This window comes from Catharus ustulatus, chromosome 2 (genome assembly GCF_009819885.2).
Source record: "Catharus ustulatus isolate bCatUst1 chromosome 2, bCatUst1.pri.v2, whole genome shotgun sequence".
Taxonomy (NCBI): Eukaryota; Metazoa; Chordata; class Aves; order Passeriformes; family Turdidae; genus Catharus; species Catharus ustulatus.
This window is the reverse complement of record NC_046222.1, coordinates 105,131,491-105,146,490: the sequence shown is the minus strand read 5'-3', so window position 1 is coordinate 105,146,490 and position 15,000 is coordinate 105,131,491. Positions and strand designations below refer to the sequence as shown.

Below are 15,000 nucleotides of genomic sequence, written 5' to 3'. Positions count from 1 at the left end.
TTCCTGATAAATCTATTAAGTAATACTGGTATCTACTGAAGTAAGAAATCCAAAAAATCTGACCATAGATTTTCATGCACTTTAGGGCAGCTTTCTAACTTCTGGAGGTTGGTTTTCTGAATCTGTTGAAAAAGTTCTGTATAGAGTCTGTATGTTAGAATATTTTACTGGGCAATACCTTTGTACATCATTCAGGTTTATTAATGTCAGAAAAGGAATTAAATACATCTTCATTGCGCATCAGGCTTTGTAAGAGAATGCTTTCTAAATACTCTAAACATGAAATAGTATCCTGAGGCATTTAGAAAACTTGGAAAGGTTGATCCGGAAATATTTTCCCTTTTATTTTAACAATTTTAATACTGCTGTGAAAGCATGCTCATTGTTCTGTTCTCTGTTTATCCTTAGACTGAAGTTAGTTTTTACTCTGATAAATAGAAATCAGCACTGTAATAGTCTGAAATGTGTATCTTTACCTGGGCATGGGTTCATGCCTTCTTGCTAGATGAAGTATTTCTATTGTGAGTGTGAATTCTGTCTCCCCTGAGTGGAATACCAGCTTTCCAGTGTTCCCATAGGGGTTGACTTGCAGTACTGATCCTGAATACATGGATTTCCAGCCTTAGGAATGAGACAGGATACGAGGAAGTGTCTGTCTTTGGCAATGCAGTGGTTATATTAATTGCCATTGAGTAGTTCTGATATCTCAACCAGTGTTTTGTAAAAGGTGATCTTTCTGATAAAACTATACTTAAATTCAATAAAGCATGAGATAAGGCAACTTTAGTGCAAGGCTTCAAACTTGTACAGAGGAATCATCTGTGCTGTACTTACTCTCTTCCTAGTGGAGACATTATATCAATAATTCTGCCACTGACGTCAAGGGGAACAGGATGTCACCCTAGATAACAACCTTAGTGAAGTCAGTCTTTCTTAATGAAGATTAATTGTTGGGGCCCCATACTGTGTACATCCATGCTTAGATACCTTCCTCTGAATGCTTTGATGTCACACAGCAAGCCCTGTGCTTCTTTGTATAGTGTTGAGGTGTCATTTCATTCATCTGAAAGAATTCTTTTGCAGTAGTAGCAGACACTTGGGAGCAGCTGAGTGATCCCAGAGCACCCTGGGTTGCAGTAGTTTGTAATGCCTGCTGGAAACCAGTCTGCTGCCTGTAATGCACTGAGCTGGCTGTGGAAGAGCATCTGAAATGAGGGTGGCAGAGAGTCAGGCTATAGCACACTTGTACCACCTACTGCATTTTAACTCTTCTTTAATTTGCAAGTTGTTTTATAGAATGGTACTGGTAAAGGAATTTCCATTCAGTCCTTAACTGCATGTAATGCTTAAATGGCTATTTAAATTAGTTTTCCCCCTCCTCCTTCATTCTCATCCTGTCCAGGAACAGTATTCTGTATGTTGATTCAGTGGGACAGAGTATGTAGCTGTGCTGAAGTGACTGACTTTTACTTCAGAACTCATTTGGTTCTTACTAACAGCAACACCAGGGAAATGAAGAAGAGAGGGATTACCTGTACCAACAGCCAAATTGTGAGAGTTTATGCCTGAAGAGTCTGGAAATAATTGTGGAGAGAGTTGCAATAAATGACGAGGGGAAGCAAAAGGTTGTAAAATGGCAGTGATACATGATTTCATGAAGCTTTAACAAGTAATTAAACAAACAAAACTAAGACACTCTAATACTGCATTTACCATGTTATTTGCAATATAATGTCTTTGTGCAAAACCACTGAGTTCTTTTACAGTGGATACATCTAAATACAAACACATAGCTGGAAGTTGCTAGGATAGAAAAAGTAGAGAATTGGTTTTAACTATAGTAGTTTCAAATGGATTTGAGCAAAAGACTAATGAAAAATAGACAGTTAATCTAATAATGGTGCTCATCTAAATGAGTACAGACCAAAGTCATTAACAATAGCAGTAAGGCAAAAGATAAAAATTGCACTGTTCATCTTGCATTAAATTCTTTTTTATAAAACTGTGACATGTGAGGGTTTTTATTTCCCAGCCTGTGCACCATCCACATAACTCACTGAGGCTTGAAACTCCACAGAAATCAAGGTTGATCACTGCCTATAGATTTGCATCTACATTCAGCATTCCATACAATTGTCAACAGTTTCTGTATTGTTTGAATGACAGAAGAATGAGGCTTTTCTGTAAGACATCTGCAAGATTTTCTGCTGGAGGCTTGGGAGAAAGAGGTCAGGCACACAAGAATAGCTTAGACATGCTTAAGAATAATTTAAGTGCACAGTGTTACTTAAGTCAGGATGTATCACTTAATGTTTATTTTGGAGCTGCCAAATATCCAACCTATTAGAAAAATGATTTAAAGAATATCAGAAAAGCTACAGTCTGCATCTTGTTAAATATGTGCTTGTGATTGTGCTTATGACTCTGGACAAGAAGTACAGGGAAAATGGACAGATTCAGATTCTTCAGAGGCAAAAAAGGTGCAGTTTTCCAGTCATCTTTGCTGAGTCACCTGCTCTGGTATTTTAGGTAGCTACCTGGTAGATGAACTGCTCATTTGAGTGGAGGAAAGATGTTAGGTATTAATGGGAGTGCCAGAAAAAAAACACAGCTGGAGTTGCAGACTTGAGAGGAAAAATACGTGTCTGGTTGGTGGAAGAAACCAGAGAAGGCTTTTAGTCTAGATTACGGTTTCATAAAATTCTTTGAAGAAAGCAGCTGTACTGTGCGCAGTTTATGTCCTGTCAGGCTGATCACTTTATCCCAGAACAGTATTCTGTTTACACTCTTCTGTTTGTGTGTTGCCTTTTTCTTCTTGGTGATGGAGTCATTTGCAGAGCACATTCAGATCTATAGTTCTATAACCTAAATGATAGAGGGCAACCTGTGTACTATGTCTGAACACATACGGGCATGAACTTCAAAAAACAAACAACTGTCTGACTTGTTGCTTAAAGATCTTCTGCTCCTTTTAAGCTTCCAGCTAGGTCAGGCTGATGTTGAATTAGGCTGGTGAAGTGTTGCCTCTCATATGGAGAGAGAAACAGAAAATATTCTTCTTGTCTGTGCTGCCCTTTTCCTCCTTTGGTTACCCCACAGGGTGCAGAATAGCTTTAGGCAGATGTAATTACACCAGCACCCATTATTCAAGGGAGCTTGACTTTTCTGGACCTTTCCCAAGCCTGGATGATTTTGCAATAATTTATAGGCTGTTTGTGTAACTGTTCTTTGGGAGGAAGATGAGGCCTTTAATTTATCTTGTGTTTTGTGAAGCATAGGAGTATTTGAATAGATTAAATTCTCAAATACTATGTTTTGACTCCTAGAAGACAGTAACATATAAGTGATATGTATTTGCAAAATGAAACAGATTTTTTCAAGGAAATGTTTCTTGAGCCTTTAAAGATTAGGAGATTTCATTGGCCCTACCTACCACATGATTTTCCAAAAATATTTTATTAGTCATGTGTTCCATTAACATAATAAAAACCTATGTTAATGTGACCTAGCAGAGATTTTATCAAACCCATCAAGTGTTGAAAAGGAATGTCTTCTTTAGTGCACAGCAATTGGGCAGAGTGATTGCACATTCTTTAATCTCAGCAACCTGTTGTGGCATTGCAAGGTGCAAATCTGCAAATGACTGTTTTTAGATAGACAGTGAGCACCGGGAACGTATGGGGGCCTTGCAAATTGGCAGAATAAAAACCTGGTTGAAAGGATCAGGCCTCATGACTGTGTTTGGTGCTTTTACCTTTGGGTTGGTTTCAAATCCTTGAATTGCAACAACAACAACAACAAAAAAATAGAATAATTTAGTTTGGAAAAGACTAAGACCATCAAGTCCAACACCCAGCACTGCCAAGTCCACCACTAAACCATATCCTTAAAAGCCACCTCTGCACATCTTTTAAATGCTTCCAGGGATTGTGATCCTAGCACTTTGCATGGGTAGGATATTCCATGCCTAGGTAGTGCTGAGCTGGGTGCTCTGCAGCCCAGCTCTGTGCTGAGGTTGGCTGGAGTCCCCAAAGCAGGAGCTTATTGCAGGGCTGTACCACAGCTCACTGCTTGCACTTACAGAGCCACCTCAGAGATAGGGCTGAGGATGAGGAGTTACCTCCAGAGTTAAAAACTGCCAAGGGCAAATCTCTCTGGAAAAGACAGATAATTCATGTGTTCATGCAGAATTCAGTTAAGGAACTTTTGCCTAATTTGTGGTAATTCCTAGAAGTCCCATGCTGCACTTGGTTTTTGTGGTCTACAGGAAACAGGACATGTATTCTGTTTCCTTAACATTTTCTAAGGGGTGAAAGTTTTGCTTCCCATCCGTTAGTTTTAATACTAAGGGTTGGATTTCAAATTTTTTATGGTAGACATCAGTGATAGTTTTGTTTATGAAAATGCTCATGATGGAGAAATAATTAAGATAAAATATCCCTAAACTCCACGATAAAAACCCATATTTCTCTGTCTGTATCATTTTGACTGTGGAATACTTTATATATTATGTGTTCACAAGGATTGAATGGCATACTTCTGTGCTTGTAAAGTTTCTTTTGCATTATCAGGGTTGAAAAGGAATTAGTTTTGTTCTATTCATTGTCTGGTTGTGGATGCTGTTCTTGATCACTTTTATCTACGAACGACAACAACTTTTTAAAAAATGTAAATGTTTACTTGCAGTTTTTCAAATAAATTTTATGTGACTCTGGCTGATTTGATTTTGCTTGAGTTAGGCTACACGGCTTGACTTGTGTCACTGTGCAAACCTTTAGTCTGAGATTGCTAAATCTGGTTAGTCTACAGTAAGGCACCAGAAGAGCAGGAAGAGATGAAGAGGCAGAAAATGAAGTAAAAAATTGCAGTAGTCAAATACTGGGGTAACACAGAAGTTTTGCATATGTGGCCCATGTGCATATAAATACCATAAAGACATTGATCATACTATGTGCATTAAGTATATAGAGGTCCAGTTGTTGACATTGAGGTAACGCCTTTATCTGTTATGATTACCTAATAACTTACAAAATCTGCTCTTGCAAAAAAAATACTATGCTGAACTCAAACATATTTCTTGAATCACAAGAAAAGGTGCTAATTGTGTAATTCCTTTAATCTGTATTGCTAAATGGTGCTGCACATTTGTTAATGGCTTTTGTCTCATACCTCTATGTGAATACACTCACACATTTGTAGGTGTGCATATATATGTTTAAATACAAATGTATGCACAGGTTGTACATGTGTGTATAAACATACATGCACATATATGGGCAAAATATATGTAAATGTGCACAAAGATGTTTACATGCAACAGGATGCATAACTGCTAAGTAAAGTAAAAATTTACTGATTTTTATATTAAGGAGCTTCCACTAATAATTATTAAAGTCAATGGACATCCTTTGACTGCAGATGGATGTGCAAAACAGATGAATCATAAGTTTACAGTGAAAAAAATCAGTATGCAGTGAAGGTACAGATGCTGAAATTTAAACTGAAAATAAGAGTGAAGTTTTTTAATTGTAAGTCTGCCATGCTGTGATAAAGGCAGGTTGGTGGGTTTCTTACAGCCCAGCTGATGTGCATCAGAGTTTTTCATTATCAGCAGCTGCATCAGGTTATACTTACTGAAAAGAGTCATGTCTATTTTTTAACATGGTTAGAATGAAACCAAATTCTTTTTTCTCTCTCTGTAATAATCTGTGCTCTTTGATGATGCTTTGGTGAATTCTGAAAGTCTTGTTTTAAGTTAATTGTTAGGCTTTAAGCTTGTCTTTGTGCTTGCTCTTCTCTTTGAGTCATGATTACTTCTCTGGCCCAAGCTGAATACTAGCAAAGTAGTTTTTTGTATAGGTTCTCACAGGTGGGATGTACAACAGCTAAAGCTTTCACTTTCCTTTCTGAGCATAATTGGTACCTTACAGAGATGTAGCATGTCTCATGCTGTTATAAATGTTAACAACTAGGTTGTTATTGTAGCTCCTCAAAAACATGGAATATTTTGTACTTTAGTTGATCATATTCTAAACACAGCCTTGTCATTAGGAGGAGATGAGATGTGTTGGAAGAGGGGCTCTGCCAGTGCATACTCCAAGTCTGCTGGAGTCAGATTAGCAAGATGTGGGAGATAAGATTCATGTTGTCCATGGACCTCTGGGGGTCTGCTGCTCTGACTGATGGTGCAGGAAAAGAATTAAGTGACAGTTAAGTATTGTACAGAAAGCAAACTGGGAAAAGCAGACAGGGGTGCTTTTTCCCCCTTCTTCCCTGCTTTGTGCTTTTTGTGACTGGAATCCTAATGTTTTTGCAATAGCACTTGATTAAATGGCCTCAGACAGAATTGACTTCTTGTTTTGCATGTCTGTATCCCTTTTAAGGAATGCTGCTCTAGGGAAAATAAAGATATTTGAAAGGTTAGAGATGTCCAAGAAAATGGCCTTTTGGTGAGAAGAACCTATGTTGTTTTTTCTAGCAGTAAAAAGATGGTTCTGTTTATTAAACTGTGAATAACATATGATGCTTCATATTTTTCCATTTGATTTCCTGTAGGGTGATTTCACTTGGAACAGCATGTCAGGGCGCAGTGTTCGGCTGAAGTCAGTTCCCGTTCAGAGCCTCTCGGAGCTGGAGCGTGCTCGGCTGCAGGAAGTGGCTTTTTATCAGTTGCAGCAGGACTGTGACCTGGGCTGTCAGATTACTATCCCCAAAGGTAAGGCCTTGATAAGCTGTCTCTGTTTAGATTGTTAAGCCACTGATTTCATATCTCAGCAGTAAACACTGGATTTTTTTTTTATTCCACAGATACTGTCATCTATTTCAGTTTTGCTTAACCACAGTAATTATGTAAAAACGATGAGTAAAGTTGTTTGTCTGCTGTGTCCAATTTGGGCCACCTGGGAGTGGGATCATCTGATCAAGGGCAGATGTCTATAGGGTAGATAATCTAAATCACACCCATTCATGCTAGGATGTGTTGATGCTCAGTTCAGAGAAAAATGCTTTTCTTACATATCCTGATATCCAGAATTAAATGTCTATGTACATCAGGTAGATCTTACCATAGAAGTGGTTTTTATCACTCTGTATAACATTGTGAAGGAAGCCAACTGTCACTCGTTCAGATAGACAGTGAAGACATTTGTGTTAAATAATGAGAGTCCTACCCAAGTTTTCCTAAAGACAGTGTTGCTTATTTCCTAGAAAACAAGTTAATTTTCAGCATAAAACATTGAACTCCAGGAGATTAAATGAAAAGGAGAAGCTCAGCTGTTGGAATCCTGATGCAGGATACCTGCATGTGGTAGGCGTGTGCTTTGGTTACTGTGGAAGAGATCTAAACCTCACTAATGAGAAAGTTTCTGCTGTTTCCTGTAGGCTGCAGATCAAGCATAGCAGAGATAGCTGTTGTGCAATCATCTGTGAATCTGGCTTTCCTGTTGTTTCTTTGCGGTTGTGTACTTACATAAGGAATAGCAAGGGATCACTGAATTCTCACCTTTGACTCTGACCAGAGGTGCTGTGTGGTGGCATACACACACTGATGATGCCACGGGGCGATTTTAAATGAGTCTAAGTTAAGCAGAAAACCAGTTGTCCATTCTATGAAAATAATGATGTAGAAAAGAACAAATGTGAAAGAGACAGGCTTTGTATTCATCAGCTTTTTAGGATCTGCAGAAAACTCCTGCCAAAACCAACAAGGTCCAACTTCACGCGTATAGCAAGGCATCACTTTGTAGTGAGATGGATTTAATCAACTTCTTCAAGACTCACCAACTCCCTGATCTCTCAAAAAAAGTTCAATCAACAGGAAAACAATTTTATAGGATATTCACAGGAGGAACTGGAACACTAAGGGCATTGCAGTAAATGGCTGTTCCTGAGGAAGATGAAGATACACATATGAAGGTCCTGCCATAAGGATGTGTGGTAATACCATCCAAGACAGTAAAGTATACATATTCACAGAATAGCTTAATTTGGAAGGGACCTGAAAGGTCATCTAGTCCAACCCCCTGCAATAAGCAGGGACATCTTCAACTAGATGAGGTTGCTCAGAGTCCCATCAAACCTGGCCTTGAATGATTTTAGGGATCAGGTATCTACCACCTATTTGGGCAACCTGTTCCAGTGTCTCATCACCTTCACTGCAAAATATTTTTTTTACACCTACTCTAAATCAACCTGTTTTGTTCTAAAACCATTACCCCTTTTCCTGTTGCAACAGGCCCTACTAAAAAGTCTGTCCTCATCTTTCTTTGAATCCCCCTTTCATTACTAAAAAGCTATGCTAAGATTTCTCCAGAATCTTCTTTCTTTGAGCTGAACAATCCCAACTCTGTCAGCTTGTCTTTGTAGGAGAGATGCTCCTCTGATGATTTTTGTAGCCCTCCTCTAAACCTGCTCTGACATGTCCGTGTCCTTCCTGCTCTGAGGACCCCAAAACTGTATGCAACACTCCAGGTGGGATCTCACCAAGTGGAGCAGAGGGGCAGAATCCCCTCCCTGGCCCTGCTGGCCACGCTGCTCTGGATGTATTTGGTTTTCTGGGCTCCAAGGGCGCATTGCTGGCTTATGGTCACCCTCTCACCCACCAGCACCCCTAATCCCTTCTCGGCAGGGCTGCTCTCAATCCATTAATCTCAGTCTGTATGGATGCCAGGAGCTGTCCAGGGCCAGGTGTGGGACCTCATGAGATTTCCATGGGCCAAGTTCTCAAGCTTGTCCAGGTCCCTCTGGATGTGACCCTTCCCTCAGGTGTGCCAGCTGCACCACTCAGTTTGCTGTGGTTGGTAGATTTTCTGAAGGTGCAGTCAATATCACTGCCTATCTCACTGATGGAAGTATCACACAGTGGTGGTGCCAGTATTGACCCCTGAGGAACACCGCTTGTCACCAGTCTCCATCTGGACATTGAGCCATGTTCAGAAACTTTGAGCTTTGAAGAGGGAGTATTGCTTTTGTGTTCTTTCTGCTGGGACTGCCATGAAAGGCTAGCTGTTTGGGGAATCTTTCAGGTTTGAATCACACACAAGAACTATTTTTATTTTCAGAGCATATATATACATAAATATAAAACATGAAATTAGTTTTAGATGTATTGAGTCTGAAAAGTGTAATTGTAAGCATAGAAACTAAATAAGAATATAAATTTTTGTTAACATTTGAAAATAAAAGGCATTTCAAAAAGGCAGGAACTCCAGGCTACTGTTTCATCTCTGCTGGCCCCATAATTTCATGTAATTCTTGGTTCAGTTTGAATGAGAAGTAAATTGGCTGTTCAGTTCTGCTCTCCAGTTTAAATGCCCCAGTAAGATTATTAATAGGAGGCAAAGAATTTCACATCTGCATTCTTGCTTTGAATGACCACATCATGATATTTTCTGTGTTTTAAGGTATGCATCAGAAGGAATAGCGAGTACAATTAATTGAGTTTTAAAATATTTTAGTACCATCTCTTGAAGTGAAGGTAATAGCTGGAATTAAGGTACATTTAGTATTAAACTGTCCATCCTGTTTCAAAGCTTGGCACCAGTTTTGACAACAAAAATAAATAATATTTTGAAATGAGTATATATAATAATCACTCTGTCAATCCATCATGCTACATCAGTGGTGGTACTTTGGTAGGAGAATAAGAATCTACCATATTCTGAAATTACATATTGGTTTAGGCCCTTTGCAGAGACACTCTGAAGTCCACCTCATGTTCCTATCATTTTAAAATGTGTGGAATGAAAATTTATGACAAGTGTTTACAGGCAGCGATCCAGTTAATCATCACAGTTGAACATCATGTGTAAACTGGGAATTTCAAGTTTTATCCATGTGAAACTGGCTTGGGCACTTTGGGCATGCAAGAATGCAAATAAAATGAAATTCCATCACAGCCATCAAGTTAAAGCCAGACTCAAGTTAAAAACAGACTGTTAAACATTTTCTGTTTAAAAAATCCAAATCCACAATGGTGACATGTCGAACTAATACTGTCTGAGAGGGCTAGAGGAGCTCTGTAGGTCTGGAGAGATCCAGAAAAAGAAAAGATGTACTCTACAATTCTCTTCTCCTTCAGGGAATGCTATATGAAAATATTAATGAGTAGAAGCAAGCGGAACTATTTATGTATTAGAAAATTTAGAAAGCTGTGTATAGAGTCGGACTTCTTTGTGGTTCTTTGGTTGCTTTTCAAAACTTGCTAGAGAATTACACTGGAACATGTATGTGCCTGCTGGGCATTTGCTTCCTCCAGGCATTTGATTAATTACATTTACTGGCATAGGTATGGTGAAAAGTAAAAATTCATTGTTTTTGGCTAGCAAGTGTTGTGCCAAATGTGCTTGCATGGAAGTTAAACCAGGTACAGATGCCTTTGTCTCATCTTTACAACCACAGACATGGTGTTACTGCTTGCTTCTTCATAATGCTGCAGTCTTCCCATGCTCAGAAGGTCTCTTTGTCACAGCTAACAGTTTTCCTCTTCCAGGGCTCATCTGGCTATTCCCACACTCGCATAGGAATGCATAGAATGTGATACCTCATATGTAATCCTTCTCCTTCATTGTATTGTAACCATTACCATTAATAAAGAACATTAGTAACATCTCCTAGTAAAATATCCTGTGGTCACAGAGAAGGAATCACCTCCCACAGGAATTTCTTTAACCAGCATGTCATTTAAAATATGCTACAATTGCACTGAAGTACGTAATTAGAATGAATTCAAGTTGACCAAGAGATGCTAGTTTTACCTATGAGATATTTCACATTTTTTTCTTGTCTTGCTTTTCTGCCTTTTATCCTTCAAATTCTGTAATCAACTCCTTTTTGTTCCCATGTCACTCCCCCATTTGCCACCAGAAATGAGACCAAGAATCATCTATTTTGTGTTAGTTAAGTTGCAAGAGGATGTAATTTCCAGTCAAAGCATTATACAGTTTCCTTACCAATGCAATTACTCTGTGGAAGATTTTTAATTTGCTGACGTTCTGAATGTCACAACAGTACCATTCTGGTAATGCTTCTTTGCAGTTCATGTTTACAATATAGTGTGTTTTTTCTCATTTCAGGGAAGTCAATCTTCTCTTTAAAATAGCAGAAAAAAATGGTAATGAAACTCACTTCAGGTGTGCTTACTTTTTGGTGACATTACAATTTTGTGTATGTCCTTGCACACAAGTAGTGAGAAAAATAAACCTTTTACAGAAGGTCTTCACAAGCAGATGCTAACTCAAGTTAGATGCCTTCTGCCGAGTAAAACTGGGATCAGAGCAGCAGAGAAGGTAATTTTCTTCTGTTCATTGGCTCCAGGTATCTCTTGAGCTGAGAGGTTGTTGAATGAGGTTTGATTGGATCAGTTTCCTAAATACCTGATGTTTTAAATTACTCTCTTCACAGTCCTGTCCCACTTCCCTAACCCTGTGTTTGGAAGCAGGGGTAGGAACTGCTAGGACATTATGAGTTGAGCAAATGGTGAATTAGGGCTTCAACCTAATTCAACTTCTAGAGCATCTGCCTGGGAAGTTGTTGGTGAAGGGGCTGGAATAGGATTTGGAACTCAGGGATCACATTTGAGTCTTCTCTTTATTCAAGAAAAGACAATGACTGCTTGTGTTCTTGCCAGTTCCCAACAGGATGTTGTCTTCTCAGCTTTGCAGTGGGGCTGGAGGATTTGTGGAGAGAGAGAGAATAAATGAGGAGAGCATTTGGGGTTATATGTGGTTTAGTGGTGATTATGCTGGTGCTGGGTTGTCAGTTGGACTGGATGATCTTGGATGTGTCTTCAAACCTTGATGATTCTTTGATTCTGTCATATTTTGGGAGAGGAAAAGTAATTCTTAATTTTACTGCCAAATCTGGTTCTCAGGTCATTCATTTAGTTGTAATGAATATGATGTAAGGGTGGGGTTAGAAGCCTAAATGCAGTCCCAGTCATTTAAGGAAAGTAATTTTAAGGGAAGCTGATGCTGCTTGAACATGTTCTGGTGTGTGTTTTTGCAGTTTGTGACATGTGACACCATGCATCTGCTCACATGAAGTGAGCATTGGTCTCCTCTACAACTTGTTTAGTAATGTGAGCTTGAAGAGGCAGGGCTGGGTAAGTGTGTAGATTACAGACTGAGAGCCGAGACACCCCTGTCTCCTAAATGAAAGAAAACATGGCTGGGCTTTCTGAATTTTTACTATTCAATTTTGTATTTTGCCCCCAATCCATTCCAGTTAAGCTCTGAATAGAACTAGAAATGGGAATTAAGAATTACACAATTCCCTGCTTCTTGTTTATTTTGGCAGGGCGTTCTTTCAGTCTGTTTTCTGCTTGCATTACTTGCCATTGTATTTCATTATTAATTTTCCTTAACACTGAGAGTGACTATGATTTTTATCTGGGCTTGCATTTTTGTGAGGGCTCCAAACTGCTCATTGTTTTGAATCACTGACCACGTTATATAGTTTATAGCTGTTGTGGCAGTGGAAAACATCTAAGTAAACTGTAGCATATACATTGTGGAGTTACAGGCTTAAGGACTGGGTGCTTTTGACCTGGTGTTAGTGTATCTTGTAAGTGAAGAGAATTATTACACCCCTCTTAATGTCAACCTCTGCTAATTCTTCTCATATAAATACTGTGTCTGGCTTATGAGTCCATGGATTTTCTTTCAATGTCGTAGAGTTCATGAATATTATATTTAAGACAAGTAAGACTGAGATAAATTCTCTTTCTTTATGCTGCATTATTAAATCTTGGATATACTGTGTCAGACAGACTGGTCAGAGATAAAAACTGTTTAACTTACTGATTTTCAGACTGAAACTTCCCACCTGTGCCCTCCAATTCAAATATTTCATGGAAAAATGTATTTTTCCAAGAATTCCTTTCTTCATCCTAAGAAAACAAAATCAAGTATCTCTCAGTCTGGGGAAAAAAAAAAAAGAAAGAAAGAAATAAAATTGGATTAATGTTTTAAGCTAGGAGACATCCCAGCTGCTGCAGGGTAGAGATTGTGAGACACAGCCTTGAGCTATGCTACAAAGGCATTTATCAAAGTGAAGGTGACAGGAGATTTTCCAGGCAGAGAGATAAGAAAACAAGAAAAAAACTTCAGGTTTTTTTTTTTTCTTACAGTAATAAAATTTACAGAAATTTTCTGTTGGGATTTTTTCTTTCAAATTCACTTTTTTTTTTTGCCACTGTTGAGAAAAGAACAAAATGGAAATACATCAAGCTTGCAATAATATAATTTTTCTAACATTTCAACAGGGGAAATAATTTATTGTCTTCCAAACTTAAGAAAGTTTTTAGAGGGATGTTCCTTTTTTAAATTTTTGCTGTGAGGCAGTTTTTTAATAAAAGACTATGCTGTGCTCAGCAAATTGATTTCCGAGATTTTCTTGCATCACGTAGCAGGTTTTACATGTCTGTTTACATCAGGAAAGCTTTATTCAACTTAACTCTTCTGTCAGAGGCCAGCTAATAGGTTTAAAAGCAAAAGGTTTTACTCATTACAAAACTCACTACAAACAAAAGAAGCTTGTCTTTTTATTAAATGTATTTTTAAATAGCTAGGAGCTTTGGTTGAGAAGCAATTTCCTTGTGCTGCATGAACACAGAACAGGTAGAAAATGCTGTAGGCTTCGTGGGGAAATCAATGGCACTGATAATGTAAATATGACAAAGTGAGGTCATACTTTAGCACATTTAAAATAAAGATTTGTGTAACTTCTGAGAACCTAGCTGTTGTGTAGGTGTATTTGTGGAGAGAGGGGACAGGAATGAGGACATTGAAGGAATATTTAGCTTTGGAGCTCGTTGGGCAGGAGTGCTGACAGGCAGAAGTCTTTCAGTTCCCTTCACAGAGAAGGAAAGAGATCTTACTTAAATTCCTAAGATGAATAAGGAAATATTGCAGTCTGTGTTTCCATATACAAATATCGTGAAAAGTTAGAGAAGATGAAATAATGACCAGGGTTTTTCATTACTAAGGCAGTTGCTTATTTAGATACTGTCTGTTGTAGTAAATTTTAAGGTACTGCTTCTGAAAAGTCAGATCCAGAGAGTGCTGCAACATATATTTATGTTACATATACAGCATATATTTGATGTTATGTCTCATAGAATTTAAAAATTGCTTCTGAGACAAAAAAAAAATCCTATCTAATGTAGTTTCTTTAGAAGTACACTTGAAATAGCTATTGGCTTGAAGTACATATAAATATAGTTGCTATTTTGTCTGTATTAGTGTCAGACATGAAAATCTCGGCTTTCATTTTAAAACATTGATCATGACCATGGGCCATATTTGAAAGGTGAGACATGTGGTAGAGATAGTCAGTGTTGGGAAGCAAAATACACATAGCAGAGGCTCTAAAACAGCTTTGCAAAATTGGGTGTATTTGGTTTTTTTTTTCCTAAAACTTTGAGAGAACACTAGTGTAACAGAGATATTCTTGGTTGTGTTCTGCCAAGGCTTTAACACTTCATGTAGTACTTACCCTTTGATTCTGAATGCCCATCTAGGCTGTCCTGTACTTGCCAATAATCACCATATATATTGATTGAATCCAGTGATTCTATAGTGACTTAAGAATTTGTGCTTTATTTTGGTTCAAAGCCAAAGAATAAATATCATTAAATATATACCAAGGAAAAAGCTTTTGAACCTTTATTTAGAATACTGGCATTGCAGCTTACTAGTTTCCATGTTCTGTTTGCCTTTGGCAGAGCTTTGCCAGCATGGAACACCAGTATAACATGTATTCTTCCAGTGTACATCCTCAAAAATTGCAGCTGAAGATCAGACTTATTTCTATTATCTTGTGTGTGTTGCTTCTTTCAGAAGTCCTGTTAGGGAAGTATTTCTGTTGGTTGTTTTCTTGCCGTAGGTAGAAAAACGTTCTCTGGTTTTTCTACAGGCATGATTTAAGTGGAGTTGTGGTTGGTGCCAGAAGCGTAATGTCTCTAGGTACTGATTAGGAAAGATAAAGTGACTCCAGATAGAT

The 15,000-nt window shown here is 38.2% G+C and overlaps 1 protein-coding gene across 5 annotated transcripts in view; it reads left to right on the top strand.

Moving 5' to 3' along the window:
* The window catches only part of ARHGAP6 (Rho GTPase activating protein 6), a 319,193-nt gene that overhangs the window by 251,565 nt on the left and 52,628 nt on the right, over window positions 1-15,000 (top strand). For all 5 annotated transcript variants that reach the window (XM_033052158.2, XM_033052159.1, XM_033052161.1 and 2 more), the window contains exon 2: window positions 6,556-6,715. In XM_033052158.2, coding sequence (XP_032908049.2) covers window positions 6,577-6,715 — 139 coding nt within the window. In that variant the 5' untranslated portion in view covers window positions 6,556-6,576. The remainder of the gene's footprint in view (window positions 1-6,555; window positions 6,716-15,000) is intronic.